The sequence below is a fragment of the Schistocerca nitens genome, chromosome 2 (genome assembly GCF_023898315.1).
Source record: "Schistocerca nitens isolate TAMUIC-IGC-003100 chromosome 2, iqSchNite1.1, whole genome shotgun sequence".
In the NCBI taxonomy this organism is placed as follows: domain Eukaryota; kingdom Metazoa; phylum Arthropoda; class Insecta; order Orthoptera; family Acrididae; genus Schistocerca; species Schistocerca nitens.
This window is the reverse complement of record NC_064615.1, coordinates 725787050-725808664: the sequence shown is the minus strand read 5'-3', so window position 1 is coordinate 725808664 and position 21615 is coordinate 725787050. Positions and strand designations below refer to the sequence as shown.

The following is a 21615-nucleotide window of genomic DNA, read 5'->3' as shown; positions in this document are numbered from 1 at the left end:
TAGACTTACAGCTACTTAAACCTAACTAACCTAAGGACATCACACACATCCATGCGAGAGGCAGGATTCGAACCTGCGACCGTAGCAACAGTGCGGTTCCGGACTGAAGTGCCTTAAACCGCTCGCCCACAGCGGCCAGCTCGCACGGAGAGACCGCGGCCAGTTCGTTCTTATGCCTTGCTCTTACTGAGCAAGTGCTCTGTTTCTAATTATCTATACGCCTATAGGATATTAGAGCTTAACATTTGCTTTTAATGTATCAGCTATTAAAGTGATTATTTTCGTGGACATATCATGAGCACGATGAACATTTTTCTCCCATTTTGCGTTCCTGAGTCGTTTTTCTATATATTGGTTCAAAATGGTTCAAATGGCTCTGGGCACTATGAGACTTAACCTCTGAGATCATCAGCCCCCTCGAACTTAGAACTACATAAACCTAACTAACCTAAGGACGTCACACACATCCATGCCCGAGGCAGGATTCGAACCTGCGACAGTAGCAGCAGCGAGGTTCCGGATTGAAGCGCCTAGTACCGCTCGACCACAACGGCCGGCCCCAGCCAGAAGGAAGCAAGTACTGGATTTATCTTCTCGCTTACTTCCCCAGTCACTACCCATTCTGACCACCCCAGCGCTCACTACAGGTAGTTTATGCGCGAGAAACAACAGACTGCGAAAGCTAGCCCTCTCTGTGCTGTTCACACCTCGGCGAGCGCAGAAATCGAGGGAGTACGAAACCTCTTTGGTGGTTCGCCGAAAGGTCGTCAACCCTCCCAACAAGAGGGAACAGTTGCGAATGCGAGCCGAATACGATCGAATGCTGTTCGCTCGCGCTCGCCTGCAGTTTACATCAGACAAATTGTTCCCTTCTATTTGTTCCGGTCGATATAATGCAGCTAACGCAGTCTATGAATAAAAGAAAAAGATCTAACCGCGCGATATCGGTCTTTGGAGGGTTTCTTGAGTACTGCTGCGCTAACAGTATGACACAACTTTTGTGTTTGTCGTGAGATACTTCTCTTTTTAATGTTCCTCCTATGTGTGGATCTCATTTGAAATACGAATCGGTTTATTTTTTCGCTCTACGTGGTTTTTCTTACGTCGTTTCAAAACCTGCCACCTATGTCCTTTTGTTACCTCCTGGATCATCTTTCCCGAAGAGAAGGATGACCGCCATCTACCGGTCTCCGTCGCTTGTCTTTTCCCCGCCTCGTAATGTGGAAAGAGTCCCAGGCGTATGCTGCATATATGTCTGTATTTCAGCCAACATCTAGTCATTACTTGGAAGCCTAACATTGTGATCAATTTTCCGCTGGTTAGAATCCCACTTCTGTCCTCACTCAAGTGTATGTTATGTTTATCTGTAGTTTCTGGATGACTGATGAGTTTTCTGCAGCTTATTGTTGTGTTTGTGTCTAAATGAAAGGCAGTGATGCGGATAAATTAGATGTCGACACACTAGCTACTGTTATCGAATAGCACCTAATGGGCACAAAGCTTAGCGTTCCCTCCGGGCGGCTGGCTCGGCGTCTACAGTACCGCTTTCCTTCACCAGCGAACAACGTTTAATCTCTTCGCTTCGTCAGGATCACATCAGTTAGAGCCGAAGCACCACTTCAGAACGAGAACAAAGAAACAATTTGTTGTTTGTAGAAGAATACATCTCACGTTCACCTGGAGGACTTTAGAGAAATCACTACAAATCTAAATAGATGGCAAATATACGAGGTTTTGAACTATATGAACGTCCAATGTCTTACCTACTGCAGCCCCTCACTGGATTAGACTACAGAACAGGTACAGGCATTTACAGCTACCATTTGTGCCAGATTGTCTACTATAGAGCTCTTAGTTTCTACTGATATTTGCCTTTATGATGCATGTTAAAAAAGTAATGAGTGATTTTTTATCCACCAAAGATTTTTTTTTCAAACAATACATTTTGTCCTTCAAAGTAGTTCCTTTCGGCAGCTATACACAGGCGGTGGCGTTGTTCTCTGCCTTGAAAGCAGCGCTGAAAGGCTTCAACTGATAGGCCCTTTAACACGTCGATCACATTCTTTTGAATGGTCTCCAGAGTCCCAAAGAAATGTATTTTTAAGACTTTTTCTATATCGGGAAAAGAAGTCACAAGGACTCGGATCAGGCGAGTAGGGGGATTGTGGGACAACAGGAAAGCCTTTTGAGGTCAAAATTCCGTGATAACAGTGCCTTGTGAAATGGGACATTGTCATGCTGCAGCATCCATTTGTCTGCAATGAAGGGTCTCATTCGATTCACAATTTTCCTGAACCTACCAAAGGACATCTTTGCAAAACATTTGGCTGATATTTTGACCTAGAGGAACAAATTATTTATGCGCTATGCCCCTCCTGTCTACTTTGTTTTGATTTTTGATTTGCTCATTCGAGATTTTTTTCAATCTAGGAGATGTCTCTGTGTGGCACTCTTTGCCGCTTTGTCTCAGGATCGTACTCAAAAATCTAGGATTCATCACCTGGACCATTCGTGGTCACTGGCAATCCTCTCAAGATCAACGCACAGGTTTCTTCGATTGTCCAGCTGAGCTGTGAGGTTTTTTGGCACCATTTCGGCACAAGCCTTAAGCATGTGCAAAACTTCAGTCAAAATTTGACGTACGGTGGAAGCTTCAACAGGTCACTCACCATTCTTACTGTTAAGCATCTGCAACGTAGCTTCTACCTAAAGAAGTGGGCAATGCCTCCTACATTATTAGAGGTCATCAACTTGATCTTCTCACACAGAAGAGCGCCCACAGCGGATGCCAAACAATAACTGGTTACATAATGAATATTGCACTCTGCAGTTAGATGTGCAGTTTTTATAAAACTTCACGACAGGGTCAAACTGTTTTTAGGACCGGTACTCCATCCCGGAATCTCTCTTACCGACTGAGGTACCGGGTGCGACTCACGATGCACCCTCACAGCTCATTTTTCTTTTTGCTTTTGGCCTCTGGCTGCGTAGCCATCTCTCAGCGTTTAAGGAATTTCCTAGAATTTTAAACGTTAAGGTTACATTTATTCAAAAATTTCATAGTTTTTTTTTCAAATTAATATATAATATTTTGATGAAGGCGAATTGTTATATTACTGGCTCACTGATATCGAATGAACTCTTGTAATAAATCTGTATGCGTATAGTCACAGCTTTACTTTTGCCACTACTTCTTTTCCATCTTCCAAACTTCACAGCAGCTCTCCTCCACAGCATACCTTGAGAGACTAGCGCTTCTGGAGGAAGTAGATATTGCGGAGAAACGGCTTATCCGCAGCCAGTTGGGTTGTTTTCAGAATGAATCATTCACTCTGCAGCGAACGGTGGCTAAGCCGTTCCACCGTGTTATCCAGGAGTGCTAGTCGACCAAAACATACACGAGTTTCTTAGGAAGGTGCTGGCACACGTGAAGTTGGGTGGGAGTGGATGGGGTAAAGGGTGGGGGGGAGGGGGGTTGTCATGAGTTATGTCTCGAAATCATTGCCGGTGAAGGCAAGGTTTCGGTATCAAATCCAGACATAGCACACCACTACAAAAACAGGCTGCTCGAGGCAGGCTGACGAATGACACCAGTGCTCTTCGGGAAGTGCCCATCCACGGCGCAAAACACAGAAGGCGCGAAATCTAAAATTTTGGGCGGTGAACGCCTTTATCGAAAGCTATTAAACATACTGCAGTATTTCCATGCCCGTGCTATCATCTGATGAACTTCTTTTCTATTCAGAAAAAGCCATTCTTACATATGAAGAGTGATGCGAGTACATGATGGCTGTTGGGTGTTTAACGTCCCTGGAGCTTCTCAGGTGGACGTCGCAACACAGTCTGGGTGTCTATCGCTATCTTTCGGACTTTGAGAAATGTCGACTCATTGCCGTGAGAGATATGGGGCATCATACCGACAGATGGTACAGACAGCTGGCGATAATAAAATGATTGCAGAACAAGTGGTAACGAAATGGTCTCTGGACAATAGTACTTCCAGAGGCACTACACCACGAAAAGTCTTAGGGCTATTCGACTGGCTCTTACGAATGCACGGATGACAGTAGCTAAAATTAGGGTAGAGATCAGAGGTAGAGTTTCAGCGAGAACGACTGGTGACAGATTACTGGAAGCTAGGTTGAGATCTCGAGATGTTGTGCGGCGTTTAACGCTATCACCACAACATAGACAAAAGAGACTTGCATGGTGTGGAGCCAGGGTCAATTGGGAAATTGAGCAGCGCTCTGCGATGTTCTGCGACGAGTTTCACTTCTGTTTGTGGCGCTCAGATCGACGTCGGTGTGTCCGTAGCACACGTCGAAGAATTCATACGAAGCAGAGATCCTCGAGGGCCATATTTCTCCTGGAATAATTGTGGAGAGCTATTGGACACGACAAGATAACTAATTTGGTATGTAGCAAAAAACAGTTTTGTCACAGCAAATGGCATATTCCGGCAGGATAATGTAAGACACCACACTATAGTTCACATCACAAACGTCATGAAGAATGTACTGATGCATGACTGGGCTGTGCAATCTCCCGATTTGTCACCCACAGCGTACGTCTGTGGCGCGGTGTGAAGATGTACACTTTCACACCAACCTCCAATCGGCAATGTTCACGCACTGACGCATCAAGTGTTCCAGACACGGCAAAAAATTTCTCAGGATGACATCTGGAGGATGTTCCATGGTGGATATCCGTTCCGAATGGAAAGAAAGTTTAATCATTTAATGTCTGTTACGTTATGAAGGTCTCCGCAAAGATTGTCAGACTGGTGTTTTCTATTTCCGTCAGTGTAATTACTACCAAAAATGGTTCAAGTGGCTCTGAGCACTATGGGACTTAACTTCTGAGGTCATCAGTCCCCTAGAACTTAGAACTACTTAAACCTAACTAACCTAAGGACATCACACACATCCATGCCCGAGGCAGGATTCGAAGGCGTTGATCCTACACATTGTTTGCTTACTGCACAGAGGCCAACAACGGCTCATTTCTTCGCTGACGAAATTTCCCGCGGTGTGTGTGTGTGTGTGTTGTAAGTGCATTTCGTGGGCGTAGGTGACTATAATGGATGAGTGTACAGCATGGCGTCATCGATATGTTGTATGGTTAAAGAAAGGAGGGGATGAAAAACGTTGTCAACACACACAGCCTGCTCCTCTTGAATAGCACCAAAGAGATCGCCGACTTCGTCCTCGTACGCATGACGGATCACTATCAACAGAGTCACTCTATGAGACATTGGCGAGACGTTTCGATTTTAATCGAATACAGTAAGGAAAATTGTGGTGTTTAGGAACTTTATACCACCACCTCTCCTCCCAAGGCCTGTTAAATACTGGCGGTGAAAAGATTCGAAGCAACTATCTATGCGTCAAGCGCTACTGCACTGGCAGTTGTTAGTGAGCTCGGGTACGCAGGTGGATTGGTGAGTATCAGACTCGAAGGTAAACAGTTAACTACATGAAACAGCTAACCCAACTACAGTTGTGCTTGGTAACAACTATTTACGGTCTATCTGCGGCAGTAATGACTGACTTGCGTTTCCACGAGTTACCCTCTACATGTCAATCAGCGTTGTACTGTTAGGTCAATACTACCGTTTTATTTTCACCTCTTATGAGCATTGTACTGCACAAATAGTGAAAAAAATAGGAAGGAAGATTAGAATTTAACGTTCTATCGACAACCAGATTAGTGACGAAAAACAGGCTCGGATAACCAAAGGATGGGGAAGGAAATTCGCTGTGCCCTTTCGAAGTAACCACTCCGGTATTTGCCTGTAACGATTTAGGGAAATCATGTAAAATCTAAATCCAGATGATAGGACGCGGATCTGAACCGTCGTCCTCCAGAATGCGAGACAAATGACTCAGCCATTACACCATCTCGCTCTGTTCAATAATAGTACTCGAACGTATATTTTTACATCTGCTGATGTAAAATGCAATAAATTGCAGGCAAGAGGAAAAATGGAAAGTAGAACTCTAAGAAGGTTGGGTTACCAGTTATTACTTTTAAGATATACTATTGCTATTGCCGAGGAAACTGAACGCGGGATTAGTTCGGTGCTGTCATTTCATGAAGGGCGTGGCAGCAAATTCCTATCTGTAGTTCATCATCCGTATCTGGTACTGTTTACCAATGTTACTCAAGGGTATTCTGTGGTGCACCCTGTTTGCATAGCTCATAGTTGATTCTTTTCTCCATCCTTGTTCAACCAATTTAGCTGTACATCTCTATTGATCTCGCTATCGCTGCAAATACTACAATAAAAACTAAATGTAGCTTTGCCCTCAATTCTTGCAGATCAAATTTTTCTACGACTTTGCCGTTACTGATTTACTGTCCCGAGCCAACCAGATCTTGATCTCGGTGGGCCAGTGCGTGCTCCATTTACCTGTGTGTTGTTTTCCTGTCTTGTGACGTGTGTTATAGTTTGGAACAGAGACGAGCTGGCATTTCAGCTACTGCCTGTGGCAAAGTTCTGTAAGGCTCACAGAACTATCGAATGGATTCCAGTACCATGATCGTTAGGATGATTAGCAGACTGGAGCCTGATCTGGTTATTTTAACCGTCGCAACAACCAAAGAACTTGGTGCATTTGGCTGCCCCTAAAGAGCCATGTCATTGTGTCGAAATCTAATTTGTGTATTACTGCGCAGCTGTCCGCTGTCCCGATTTCTCGTCCGCGTGTAACATAAAAATTCACACTCTTCCCTGGAAAGCACCGTTATCGTAATTCAAAAGGAACTAATTTTGTAAGTAAACCACAGGTCTACATATAGTATGCAGTATTCATGTTTCTGGAACGAATGCATTCCCGAATGCAAGAAATACAATATCAATTCTTTAAAGAAGTAAACTTTCGACATCGGGGTTAATAAAGACGGAACGCCGGCGCAGAGGGACAATGATACCGAAAAAGACTTGCTGTGTCTTGTCTAAGGAAGTGATATGGGATAACCATGGAAAATCTAAATATGACTGGTTAGATGGGAATACGAAACCATTGGTCCCACGTAATTTTATGACATGACTGCTTTAAATGTACATTAATCCTGTAATAGAAGGAAAATGCATTTGCATATTTAGAAAAGCACAACATTTTTTATTTGTTTTCATTTAAGAACACTATTCAAATTTCCTCCACGCTGAATTTTTATCTTGGTCTGACAAGGTATTTGCTCAACTTTCTTTGGAGATCACTTTATCATAGAAAACCTCGTAAACAGAAAAACAGATTGCAGCGGTAATATCGCTTTCCTCGGTGGGTAGTTCGAAGGTGTCCCTGCCTCTATTATTCTTACGTTATTGCTCATCCCTAGAAACATTTGTATTCTGCCTTCTATATATCCTTAATGAAAATTTTTTGCGTCTTTACCGAATCGAAAACCGTCGAAATTTAAGAAACACACATATCACTTTGTTGTTTCCACTTTCTTCAAAATATCGTGTGTGAAACGTTTCCAGAATTTATGGTAGTTGCAGTGATAAGGAACTTGGACCGAGACCGGAGTAATATTTAAAACAGAATATGTTCTAGAGTTCAACGAATGTCAGTCTTACAGAATAGTACTTCTGCTATCCCTCTTACCCTTCTATAGGTCGATATCTCTAGGATTAATCATGGTAACTACTAAAATTCATTATTGTGAAGGTTGTTCTACAGTTTCCGTACAAAAATCTAACAAAGTTTCTATAAGTATCCGAGTCTTATTGTAGGTTAACGACTTATGCTGTTTTTCATCGTAACTGATGTCTGTTTTTGACGTGATGGACAAACGTTATGGCGAAATTTCATAGACACGAATGTTCACCGTTTTGTTTAATTTTGGAAGCCGCAGTCTTTCTCAATGCGCCCACTTCCTGCCAGATTTGTTTCCCACAGCTGTCTTTATCGGAGATGTCACTGTCTGATAGCATTGGGGAATTACGAAAATTGTCATTGTGGCTCAGCAAGAAGTGAGCCTTGATAGAGAGGTCAATTATTTGGTATATTTGTGTCAGTTAATGCCGTGATTGACACTTAGGCCTACGTCATAATTACGAGAGCTATCATTCACTCTGTGCCATGTTATCTACAGGCCGCACTAAATATTGAGGTGATTGACGTAAGGTTTCGGTATGGGTTGCATGCGGTACACATGATGAGCTTACCAAAGACAGTGTGACAGAAACCAGGGATCGCATTCCCGGGAATTACTACAGAATACTGAAATATATAACGGCGTATGTAATGGCATCATTCTTTGTCCTGAGAAAATATCCATTGATCGAGGCTAAGTACAGTTGCAAACATAGCAGTAAAATTGAAGACACTAAATTCTCTGTGAGAAATATATCTGTTAAATCGAGTCGTCCCTGGCTTACTGGGCAATAAATTTTCATTTGTCCCCGAGCTATTTGACCTATGCAACATAGTGAAAAGGGGGTTGATTTCAAATGCTCCATGCGCTAATTGTTGCATAATAACTTGACAAGCTCTGATCTTCTGTATATGTGCATACTCTTGGCAGTGAAACCTTAGGTACTATACAGAAGTTTTCAACCACAGTCGTTAGGAAAAAAACAATGAGAAGTACATTCTCTCAGTAATAAAAATATTGTAACAGAGTGATAATATCGTTAAAGCAATAATAATCTGACTGCAAGTAACCGTTTATAGGATTATCCAAGAAAGTGAGAGTACAATGGTTCATGAGACATACTGACGAAATGAGTTCAGTCGCTTGTCAAATATCAGTGTAGAACGCGAAATACATATGAGATAGCGAAGGCGCGGATGATAAGGTATACAAACAACTCTAACTCTACTTGTGACTCGTCTAAACGCTAGAGAAACGTGATGTAAAAATTGAACAGTTTCAACTGAAGCACATGAATAAAAACATTCAAACAGCTCAGTGACTAAGCGACACACACACAAGCATCGTATGTAAGAGTGTGACGAATAAATTTTGAAAAAATAAACACCACGAGGGAATTATCCGAATAGGGCGGAAATCAATAGATGTGATGTACAAGCAGGCAAACAAATTGTTACAGTCTCAGATAAAATGGCTAATTTATTCAAGAGAAAGGCCTTCAGAAACCGACCAGGTCATTAACGCTTTGGCCCACCTCTGATCCTTATGCAAGCAGTTATTCAGCTTGGATTTGATTTAAAGGGTTGGTGGATGCCCTCCTAAGAAATACCGTGCCAAATTCTGTCCAGCAGGTGCACAGATCTTGAGAGTGTCGAGCTAGTTGCAGACCCCTACCCGTAATGCTACAAACGTTCTCAGTTGGGGAGAGATCCGGCGACTTTGCTGGACAAGATAGGGTTTGACAAGCACGAACCAGGCAGTAGAAAGTCGTGTCTGATGACGCCTCAGACAGCGGTAGGATGCCAAACCGAGTATCGCCCGCCATACAGTCCGAAAACCAGGACTGATGGCCTGGAGTGTCACTTCTTTTCGTAGCAGAACCCCATTGGTTGTCATCCGCTGCAACCTTCGAGCACAGCGATAAGTCGACGATATCCTACTCCCCAGCGGAAGTTTCTACTGCTAGTCTTCGTGCTTGCCAAACCCTACCTAGACCAGCAAGGCCGTTGGATCTCTCCCCAGCTGGCAACGAATGGAGCATTATGGGCACGGCCCTGCAACATCGAGATTCTGACGATCTAACGCGCCAATTGAGCAGAATTTGGCACGATATCCCTCACGAGGACATCCAATAGCTCTGTCGATCAATACCAATCCGAATAACTGCATGAATGAGGGTGAGAGGTGGACAAACCCGTTATTGACTTGCTTAAATTGTGAATCGATTTCTCTAGAATAAAAAAAATCCTGAAATTTTAATCATTTGTTTGTCTGCACACGTACATCACATCTACCGATTTCCGTCCATTCGGATAATTCTTTCGTGGTGCATATTTGTTTTTGTCTTAGGGTGTAATTCATATTTTTACGCGAGTTGTGACTCGCTAAAATAATGAAAGACATTCTACACCTGAGTTCTCGACTGCTGAATATGCTACAGTTGTTGGCTGGCAAAGTGGGGTACATTGTAGTTAATACACTAGGTGATCAAAAGTGTCCGGAAACCTGGCTGAAAATGACATACAAGTTCGTGGCGCCCTCCGTCAGTAATTCTGGAATTCAATATGGTGTTGGCCCACCCTTATGCTTGATGACAGCTTCCACTCTCGCAGGCATACGTTCAATCAGGTGCTAGAAGATTTCTTGGGGAATGGCAGCCCATTCTTCACGGACTGCTGCACAGAGGAGAAGTATCGATGTCGGTCGGTGAGGCCTGGCACGAAGATGGCGTTCCAGAACATCCCAAAGGTGTTCTGTAGGGTTCAGGTCAGCACTTTGCGCAGGCCAGTCCATTACAGGGATGCTATTGTCGTGTAACCACTCCGGCACAGGCTGTGGGCATGATGAACAGGTGCTCGATCGTGTTGAAAGATGTAATCGCCATCACCGAATTGCTCTTCAACAATGGGAAGCAAGAAGTTGCTTAATACATCAATGTACGCCTGTGCTGTGACAGTGCCACGCAAAACAACAAGGGGTGCAATGCCTCTCCATGAAAAAAACGACCACACCATAACACCACCGCCTCCGAATTTTATTGTTAAGCACGACACACGCTGGCAGATGACGTTGACCGGGCATTCGCCATACCTACACCCAGCCATCGGACCGCCACATTGTGTACCGTGATTCGTCACGCCACACGTTTTTACACTGTTTTGTCGTCCAATGTTTACACTCCTGATACCAAGCGAGGTGTCGTTTGGCGTTTACCACATGATGGATGGCTTATGAACATCCGTTCGACCATGAAATCCACGTTTTCTCACCTCCCGCCCAACTGTTATAATACTTGCAATGGAACCTGATTCAGTTTAGTATTCCTGTCTGATGATCTGGATAGATGTCTGCCTATTACACATTACGACCCTCTTCAACTGTCGGCGTTTTCTGTCAGTCAACAGGCGAGGTCGGCTTGTATGCTTTTGTGCTGTACGTATCCCTTCACGTTTCCACTTCACTATCACATCGGAAACAGTGGACCTAGGGATGTTTAGGAGTGTGAAAATCTCGCGTACAGAAGACTCAAGTGACAACCAGTCACCTGACCACGTTAGAAGTTCGTGAGTTCCGCGGAGCGCCCCATTCTGCTCTCTCACGATGTCTAAAGGGTACTGACGTCGCTGATATGGATTACGTGGCAGTAGGTGACAGCACAATGCACCTAATATTAAAAACATATGTTTTGGGGGTGTCCGAATACTTTTGATCACATAGTGTACCTTTGGAGGTACAGTTGACTGATCAGTCACGTTCTGCGCGGCAGATCTCGTTGGCAGCATGCCTCTCTAAACGTTTTATAAAGAGTCACAGTCTTTCTTGCCTTTCGTCGCGCTGGTTCTTTACGCTATTCGCAGCCGGCTTGCTTTTGTGGAGTTGTGAGGCCACAGGCCTCGTGAGGAAGCTGCCTGTACTTAGCTGATGTTACGTTTAAATGGTCATTTCCATTCTGTAATCCACAAGAATTATGGTGATATCGTGGTTATGCTAGGGCAGCTTGGCTTAATATTTTGTTCACAATGCTTTCTATATATTGGGTTTTATTGTTGTTCTGAAGAAGGTGTAGTTATCTACGGCGAAACCTGGGTTAACACTTAACAGTAGGTGCTTTTTTCGCAATCGAGGCGGGTTTTTAGTTTTTTAATAGTTTTTTAATATAACTGACGATGTTGCTGGGTCAACATGGGAACACGTAGGGGGTCCTGTGCTGCGGAACATCATGTTCAACACAGTGCGCTGAACGGCGTTCTCAGAAAAACTTGCGCCTGCACCAGCACTGTACTCTGTCGTCACATCTGCCACAGGTCGCTGCCAGTCCCGCATTAGAGAGCGGGCAAGTCTCCGATCCCTGTGTCCGTGGACGTCCAATTCATGTCACCTACTCGTGGTTTCAGCATTCTTCAATCACTTTCCATAGATGCTCTATAGCAGCACGCGAACAACCGACCAGCTTCGCCGCTTCCGTGATGCTCGCTCGCTGGCATTGGGCCACAACAATCTGACTTTTGCCAAAGTCGCTTAAGTCGGCGGATTTCCTCATTTGCGTCACTTATCGTCGCTAGAGTGATTCCCCTTTCTTCTCTGTTTCGATCATATACTTCTCTTACCGCGTCACGTGCCACCAGGCAGCATACAACGTCGCGGTGGGCAGTGGTCATAACTTTTTGACTAATCAATGTAAAACCAGCGGAGAAACGCTCCTATTGGTGCACAAAAAAGGCGAATATGCTCCTTTTTTTTAACAAAAGACTGACACAAAAGTGGGGGTACCAGCTGCCTCTTTCTGCTTTCTTCAGCACCTTTATAAATTTTCCAAAAATTTTGGCATGCAAACATATTCACGCACTTGTTAACATACAACTCAGATCTTACTCGCACGAGGTCCCAGAACTGTACCCCGATTACACCCACTAGTCCATCGCTGTAAGTCTCTCGTACCCATCCTCTCCCCCTTGCCCATTCTCGCTTATTCAGCCCAACTCACTGTCGTTATCTCTTTGTGTCTCTGTGACTATCACTGTTCCCTATCTCACAGCCACAGTCTCCTTCCTTGTGTTCTACTAATACTGTGTCTTCTTACTGTCACTGTCTCCCTCTCGCTCTCTCTCACTGCTACTACCTCATTCATTCGTTCACTCTGCAGCTGTCTCTTCTCACTCTCAGTATCTCTGTCTTCCTCATCATTCCTCTCCCCCTGGCGCTGTCTCCTTCATATTTTTGGAACCATTTTTGTGTCACTGTCAACAGTGTTACACTGTCACTGTATCCCTCTCTTTGTCTCACAGTGGGCGGGTGGAACCCCGTTTTTCAGTCAGAGTTTTTTAATGAACAGTTGCATTGGCGCCTTTCTGTGCTCAGATTGGAGTACTTTTCCGTTGGTTCCCTTCTTTTCCCTGCTACAGTAAGGCATGTCACGCAAGCGAAAAGAATTTTATGGGTCAGAAAAGTTTTGGTAATTTACTTCTGTGAATTTGAGTTAACGCAAAACAAAGTAATTTTACAGCTTAGACAGGTTTTGCATCTGTTTCAGTACTACAACAACATGCTGTTCCCAGAACCCTTCTGATGACAAGGGAGACACTTTACAGTATAGCCGGCCGCTGTGGACGAGCGGTCTAGGCGCTTTAGTCCGGAACCGCGCTGCTACTACGGTGGCAGGTTCGAATCCTGCCTAGGGGATGGATGTGTGTGAAGTCCTTAGGCTAGTTAGGTTTAAGTAGTTCTAAGTCTAGGGGACTGATGACCTCAGATGTTAAGTCCCATAGTGCTCAGAGCCATTTGTACACACAAAACAGTTTTGGAATCTAGTAGGTGCAGTGGTGCGATACACTTCACATTTACGACATAGAAAACGACTGTACTTCCATTTCCATGTTCGTGACACGTAACTGCAAAAAAAAAAAAAAAAATAAATAAATAAATAAAAAAATAAATAAAATAAAAAAATAAAAAAAATTAAGAGGTTGCAATAGCTGTATGACGATTAAGACGCTAGATACCGTACCAAATAGACTACTTTTAGTAAACGAAAACAAATAAGCATCTTTCCAGAATCGAACCCTCCACCTCCTGCATGCTAACGCGAACGCTATCCAGCGCACCAACATCACAGCACTGCTCCAACTGCTGACAGGGGTACTTACCGTACATTTCATTACAGTGTGGCCAGTTTTCCCATCATTAACGTCTATTTAATGCCCGAAATATGCGCAGGACGAAATTTTATGTCAGACATTTTTGTATTGCTAGTACGTGAGGAATCGCTCAGCGAAGTCCGAGTGCGCGAAGTTTTCTCCACATCTACATCTACATCACTACTCTGCAATTCACATTTAAGTGCTTGGCAGAGGGTTCATCGAACCACAATCATACTATCTCTCTACCATTCCACTGCCGAACAGCGCGCGGGAAAAATGAACACCTAAACCTATCTATTCGAGCTCTGATTTCTCTTATTTTATTTTGATGTTCATTCCTACCTATGTAGGCTGGGCTCAACAAAATATTTACGCATTCGGAAGAGAAAGTTGGTGACTGAAATTTCGTAAATAGATCTCGTCGCGACGAAAAACGTCTTTGCTTTAATGACTTCCATCCCAACTCGCGTATCATATCTGCCACACTCTTTCCCCTATTACGTGATAATACAAAACGAGCTGCCCTTTTTTGCACCCTTTCGATGTCCTCCGTCAATCCCACCTGGTAAGGATCCCACACCGCGCAGCAATATTCTAACAGAGGACGAACGAGTGTAGTGTAAGCTGTCTCGTTAGTGGACTTGTTGCATCTTCTAAGTGCCCTGCCAATGAAACGCAACCTTTGGCTCGCCTTCCCCACAAAATTATCTATGTGGTCTTTCCAACTGAAGTTGTTCGTTATTTTAACACCCAGGTACTTAGTTGAATTGGCAGCCTTGAGATTTGTACTATTTATCGAGTAATCGAATTCCAACGGATTTCTTTTGGAACTCATGTGGATCACCTCACACTTTTCGTTATTTAGCGTCAACTGCCACCTGCCACACCATACAGCAATATTTTCTAAATCGCTTTGCAACTGATTCTGGTCTTCGGATGACCTTACTAGACGGTAAATTACAGCATCTACATCTACATCTACATCTATACTCCGCGAGCCACCTTACGGTGTGTGGCGGAGGGTACTTATTGTACCACTATCTGATCCCCCCTTCCCTGTTCCATTCACGAATTGTGCGTGGGAAGAACGACTGCTTGTAAGTCTCCGTATTAGCTCTAATTTCTCGGATCTTTTCTTTGTGATCATTACGCGAGATATATGTGGGCGGTAGTAATATGTTGCCCATCTCTTCCCGGAATGTGCTCTCTCGTAATTTCGATAATAAACCTCTCCGTATTGCGTAACGCCTTTCTAGAAGTGTCAGCCACTGGAGCTTGTTCAGCATCTCCGTAACGCTCTCGCGCTGACTAAATGTCCCCATGACGAATCGCGCTGCTTTTCGCTGGATCATGTCTATCTCTTCTATTAATCCAACCTGGTAAGGGTCCCATACTGATGAGCAATACTCAAGAATCGGACGAACAAGCGTTTTGTAAGCTACTTCTTTCGTCGATGAGTCACATTTTCTTAGAATTCTTCCTATGAATCTCAACCTGGCGCCTGCTTTTCCCACTATTTGTTTTATGTGATCATTCCACTTCAGATCGCTCCGGATAGTAACTCCTAAGTATTTTACGGTCGTTACCGCTTCCAATGATTTACCACCTATGGCATAATCGTACTGGAATGGATTTCTGCCCCTATGTATGCGCATTATATTACATTTATCTACGTTTAGGGAAAGCTGCCAGCTGTCGCACCATTCATTAATCCTCTGCAGGTCTTCCTGGAGTACGTACGAGTCTTCTGATGTTGCTACTTTCTTGTAGACAACCGTGTCATCTGCAAATAGCCTCACGGAGCTACCGATGTTGTCAACTAAGTCATTTATGTATATTGTAAACAATAAAGGTCCTATCACGCTTCCTTGCGGTACTCCCGAAATTACCTCTACATCTGCAGATTTTGAACCGTTAAGAATGACATGTTGTGTTCTTTCTTCTAGGAAATCCTGAATCCAAACACAAACCTGGTCCGATATTCCGTAAGCTCGTATTTTTTTCACTAAACGTAAGTGCGGAACCGTATCAAATGCCTTCCTGAAGTCCAGGAATACGGCATCAATCTGCTCGCCAGTGTCTACGGCACTGTGAATTTCTTGGACAAATAGGGCGAGCTGGGTTTCACATGATCTCTGTTTGCGGAATCCATGTTGGTTATGATGAAGGAGATTTGTATTATCTAAGAACGTCATAATACGAGAACATAAAACATGTTCCATTATTCTACAACAGATTGACGTAAGCGAAATAGGCCTATAATTATTCGCATCTGATTTATGACCCTTCTTGAAAATGGGAACGACCTGCGCTTTCTTCCAGTCGCTAGGTACTTTACGTTCTTCCAGAGATCTACGATAAATTGCTGATAGAAAGGGGGCAAGTTCTTTAGCATAATCACTGTAGAATCTTACGGGTATCTCGTCTGGTCCGGATGCTTTTCCGCTACTAAGTGATAGCAGTTGTTTTTCAATTCCGATATCGTTTATTTCAATATTTTCCATTTTGGCGTCCGTGCGACGGCTGAAGTCAGGGACCGTGTTACGATTTTCCGCAGTGAAACAGTTTCGGAACACTGAATTCAGTATTTCTGCCTTTCTTCGGTCGTCCTCTGTTTCGGTGCCATCGTGGTCAACGAGTGACTGAATAGGGGATTTAGATCCGCTTACCGATTTTACATATGACCAAAACTTTTTAGGGTTCTTGTTTAGATTGTTTGCCAATGTTTTATGTTCGAATTCGTTGAATGCTTCTCTCATTGCTCTCTTTACGCTCTTTTTCGCTTCGTTCAGCTTTTCCTTATCAGCTATGATTCGACTACTCTTAAACCTATGATGAAGCTTTCTTTGTTTCCGTAGTACCTTTCGTACATGATTGTTATACCACGGTGGATCTTTCCCCTCGCTTTGGACCTTAGTCGGTACGAACTTATCTAAGGCGTACTGGACGATGTTTCTGAATTTTTTCCATTTTTGTTCCACATCCTCTTCCTCAGAAATGAACGTTTGATGGTGGTCACTCAGATATTCTGCGATTTGTGCCCTATCACTCTTGTTAAGCAAATAGATTTTCCTTCCTTTCTTGGCATTTCTTATTACACTTGTAGTCATTGATGCAACCACTGACTTATGATCACTGATACCCTCTTCTACATTCACGGAGTCGAAAAGTTCCGGTCTATTTGTTGCTATGAGGTCTAAAACGTTAGCTTCACGAGTTGGTTCTCTAACTATCTGCTCGAAGTAATTCTCGGACAAGGCAGTCAGGATAATGTCACAAGAGTCTCTGTCCCTGGCTCCAGTTCTGATTGTGTGACTATCCCATTCTATACCTGGTAGATTGAAGTCTCCCCCTATTACAATAGTATGATCACGAAACTTCTTCACGACGTTCTGCAGGTTCTCTCTGAGGCGCTCAACTACTACGGTTGCTGATGCAGGTGGTCTATAGAAGCATCCGACTATCATATCTGACCCACCTTTGATACTTAACTTAACCCAGATTATTTCACATTCGCATTCGCTAATAACTTCACTGGATATTATTGAATTCTTTACTGCTATAAATACTCCTCCACCATTGGCGTTTATCCTATCCTTGCGGTATATATTCCATTCTGTGTCTAGGATTTCGTTACTGTTCACTTCCGGTTTTAACCAACTTTCCGTTCCTAATACTATATGCGCACTATTTCCTTCAATAAGCGATACTAATTCAGGAACCTTGCCCTGGATACTCCTGCAGTTTACCAATATTACGTTAACTTTTCCTGTTTTTGGTCTCTGAGGACGGACGTTCTTTATCAACGATGATGATGTTCTCTCTGGTAAGCCGTCAGGTATTTTATCGTTTCGCCCAAGGGGGGGTCCCTCTAACCTAAAAAACCCCCGTGTGCACGCCACACGTACTCTGCTACCCTAGTAGCTGCTTCCGGTGTGTAGTGCACGCCTGACCTGTCTAGGGGGGCCCTACAGTTCTCCACCCAATAACGGAGGTCGATGAATTTGCAACCATTATAGTCGCAGAGTCGTCTGAGCCTCTGGTTTAGACCCTCCACACGGCTCCAAACCAGAGGACCGCGATCGACTCTGGGCACTATGCTGCAGATATTAAGCTCAGCTTGCACTCCGCGTGCGATGCTGGTTGTCTTCACCAAATCAGCCAGCCGCCGGAAGGAACCAAGGATGGCCTCAGAACCCAAGCGGCAGGCGTCATTCGTTCCGACATGTGCTACTATCTGCAGCCGGTCACACCCAGTGCGTTCAATAGCTGCCGGAAGGGCCTCCTCCACATTACGGACGAGACCCCCCGGCAAGCACACCGAGTGCACACTGGCATTCTTCCCCGACCTACCCGCTATTTTCCTGAGGGGCTCCATAACCCGCCTAACGTTGGAGCTCCCTATAACTAATAGGCCCGCCCTCTGTGACTGTCGGGACCTTGCCGGAGAATCGGCCACTGGCCCAACAGGCGAGGCATCCTGTGGTGGCTCGGAAACGATGTCATCACCACTAGGAAGCACCCCGTACCTGTTGGAAAGGGGTAAGGCAGCTGCCACGCGGCCAGATCCCACCTTCGCCTTTCAGCCAGGCACGCGCGAGCCCACCACTGTCCGCCATTCACCCTGGAGTGATGGCTGACCGGTAAGATGCTCACTGCCGGAAGACGCAGCGACATCAGGGGTTCCATGTGATTCCAAGGCCACCGAAGTAGGCATAGCATCATCTGCGAACAACCGAAGAGAACTGCTCAGACTGTCACCCAGGTCATTTATATAGATCAGGAACAGCAGAGGTCCCAGGACGTTTCCCTGGTCAGCAAAGTAAATGCAGATGTAACGGTGTGACTAGATCCTCAGCAGCTGATGTCAGTTTCCGGAATCGAACACTGGTGTGTCCGGGCTAGTGTGTGAGATTGCGTGTCGAGATTACGGTGGTGAGTGACCTGAGGAGATACCTGGGAGCGCGAGCGCGCCTATCTGCTCCCCTCCACGGCGGCGCGGCGGGCGCAGCTGGTTCGCGAGCCGAGGCTCTCTCGACACGGCGGCCAGCGTTTTCCAGTGGCGACGCGCACTCCGGAGCGAGCGGCCGCAGGTATGCCAGGCGCACAATAGTGGGATGGAGCTCGCAGACGCTACACCCAGGACGGCCACGACGAGCGCGGCGACGGCAACGACGACGATGACGCCGACGGCGACGGCGAGCCACTACGAGGCTGCTCAAGGTACACAAGAGCAAGAAGGAATATCTGCCGTCTACTCCGACGTTGCAAACACTCGTATGATGTCTGACTGAGGTTGCCCGGAGCACCAGAACGATTTTCTCCCCTCCCTAATCCATTCACGAATGGCACACTCTAAAAAGGGTTGTCGGTACACTTCTATAAAAGACCGAACCTCTCGTTTTTCTTCTCGAATTTGCGTCACAGCGCTGGAGGCTGCGACAATTTTATGGTTAACTGAGACGGATATAGCTTTTCTCGCGGTCGCTAAATGACAAAAATTCGCTTGACTTTTTTTTTAATGTGCTCCACAACTCTGATATACAGCTTATTCAGAAACAGTCTGAAAATCTCTTAAGTGTGTTACAGGGTAGGTTCTCCTGAGGAATAGTTGTTAAGAAGAAGAAAAAGTTCGATACATCGCGCCGTTTCCGATTTAATTAGCACTGTATAATTAGCCAATCATGTAGCAGCACGCGCAAATTCGAGCAACCTGCCAGAGACAGTGTCGCCAAACGAGCTATTCGTTTTGTTTCCTAATTTAAAATTATCAACTTCCGAAAAACTCATATTTGAATTGTTACTGATTGTTCGAACAAGTGGTACCCGGCGGACGCACAGATGTCTGTTCATTAACGCATTTTAGATCGAGCAAATGCTTGAATTTGCGCGCGCGACGACCTGATTGGGCTAACTTCGATGCTACATAACTCGGAAACGGGGCGACGTATCGAATTTTTTTCTTACCACTTACTTGTCAGCATAACCTCGTCTGAAACACTCTTACAAGCTTTTTCGGCTTTTTCTGACCGCCCTGTTTTTGAAGGAGTTCACGTTACCTCCACAAGTTGCTTTTAGTGAATAGCGCTTTATTGGCGACTAGTGTCAGTAGTAAGAACCGTTTTCAAGTCCACGTAAGAATACATACTTTAACAAAACATCTTGGTAGAATAAATTAACAAGTATAACGTCATATTCAAGTACACATTTGTCTTGCCCAAAAAATTTTACGTCAGGTTTTGTACTCCAGCAGTATGTTCTCTACACCTCATAAAAACATAGGTCTGAGACAGTTGTACGGCGTACATCAACAGGTCTGACATTCGTAAATGAGTGAGTGAGAGAGGGCAGCCGACGGAGTACTGAGCCGGATTCCTTCAGAATATTAGTCCACTGACTTAACTACTGCGGTGGCCTTTACTCTTTCATATACTAATAAGGGCCAAAAATTAAAATACATGTCTCAAAGATCATCACGCTATTTTAAGGTGGCAGTTGCCTCTGTCATATAAATAACATAACAATATAATTCTACATTCATATAGTCAACAGTCGACCAGAAGAAAAGCGTTTATGGAAATGGTTTGTCTGTTGTCGGCAAGGAGACCGTTAGAGATTGAGTGATACCTCAGTACGACAGTCATAGTGCTGGCCGCTAGTGTTCTCAAGGAGAGCTAACACGAGTTTACTACTACAATATTACTGTTAGTGTAAGACAGAACAGGTATTTTGAAACTGTGCGTCGGTAATACTGTAAATGCCCTATGTTTAAACTGCTTTTACTGACACTGATAATTTTCCTCCACAGACTTGTACACGTGTGTCTATTGTGTGTAGGTGTTTTTTGTAGCTATGCATCACCAGATTTGTCTTCTTGCTGTTATTAGTTTGATTTGTCTTTTTAATAGTGTGTGCACTTTGTTTTGGATTATTGAGTTTGACGGTTGTGCTAAAGACAGTTACGGATGACACGATTTTTATATCACGAGACGAGGACAGTATGTTCACATCTTTCACAGGTAATTACAGTGTTTGCGTAAACATTACATCCAGTGTAGCTGTACGGCTTTTATTCTGAAACTTTCTCTTTTCATTGTGGTGTGTGGTTATCTTTTTACAATCGCTTGAAACTGGGCCATGCCCGAAACTAGTAGCTCTGAATGCAGGGCATTTTTAAAATACAGCCCGGTGGAATGGCTTCTTACCTCAAATTTATCCATGCTGTGGTGTCCCCGCAGAAGAAAATGCTTCTACTTATCAAAAATACCAACGAGCTTCCTATTCTCTGTATGTACATAAATAAATTTCTGCAAACAGTTGTAATTAACTTCGTGACACCGATTACGTACATTAAGCAACCGACACAATTATTTAAGAATTTTTATTCTCTCTTGTGATGTATGTGATCTCAGTCACAAAACTTGACCTATGTATAATTAACTGCTGAATGAAATTTATGTGACACGTAGCCGGCCGAAGTGGCCGTGCGGTTAAAAGGCGCTGCAGTCTGGAACCGCGAGACCGCTACGGTCGCAGGTTTCGAATCCTGCCTCGGGCATGGATGTTTGTGATGTCCTTAGGTTAGTTAGGTTTAACTAGTTCTAAGTTCTAGGGGACTAATGACCTCAGCAGTTGAGTCCCATAGTGCTCAGAGCCATTTGAACCATTTTTTTGTGACACGTATTTGCTACAAGTATGCAAAGAGTAATATTCGTTTTAATACACGATTCGGTGATGTACAAAATAAAGCAGACTATGGGAGAAGACCTGATAAAAAGAAAATAGAGTCGTATGTCACTGCTGGTTGGGAGACCCCAAGGGGTAGATCCAGATACCAAGTCCGAGAAGATATTCTTCTTCCGCTCGCAGTGAGCCC

General features: G+C 44.3%; 1 protein-coding gene across 2 annotated transcripts in view; it reads left to right on the top strand.

Moving 5' to 3' along the window:
- Window positions 1–21615, top strand: part of LOC126234583 (sodium/hydrogen exchanger 9B2-like) — a 547662-nt gene that overhangs the window by 154342 nt on the left and 371705 nt on the right. Inside the window, exon 1 of one of the 2 annotated variants that reach the window (XM_049943294.1) lies at window positions 18839–18962. The exons of the other annotated variant lie outside the window; for it this stretch is intronic. Coding sequence (XP_049799251.1) covers window positions 18857–18962 — 106 coding nt within the window. The 5' untranslated portion in view covers window positions 18839–18856. Of the gene's footprint in view, window positions 1–18838; window positions 18963–21615 lie in introns of those variants that run through there. 2 annotated transcript variants of the gene reach the window in all.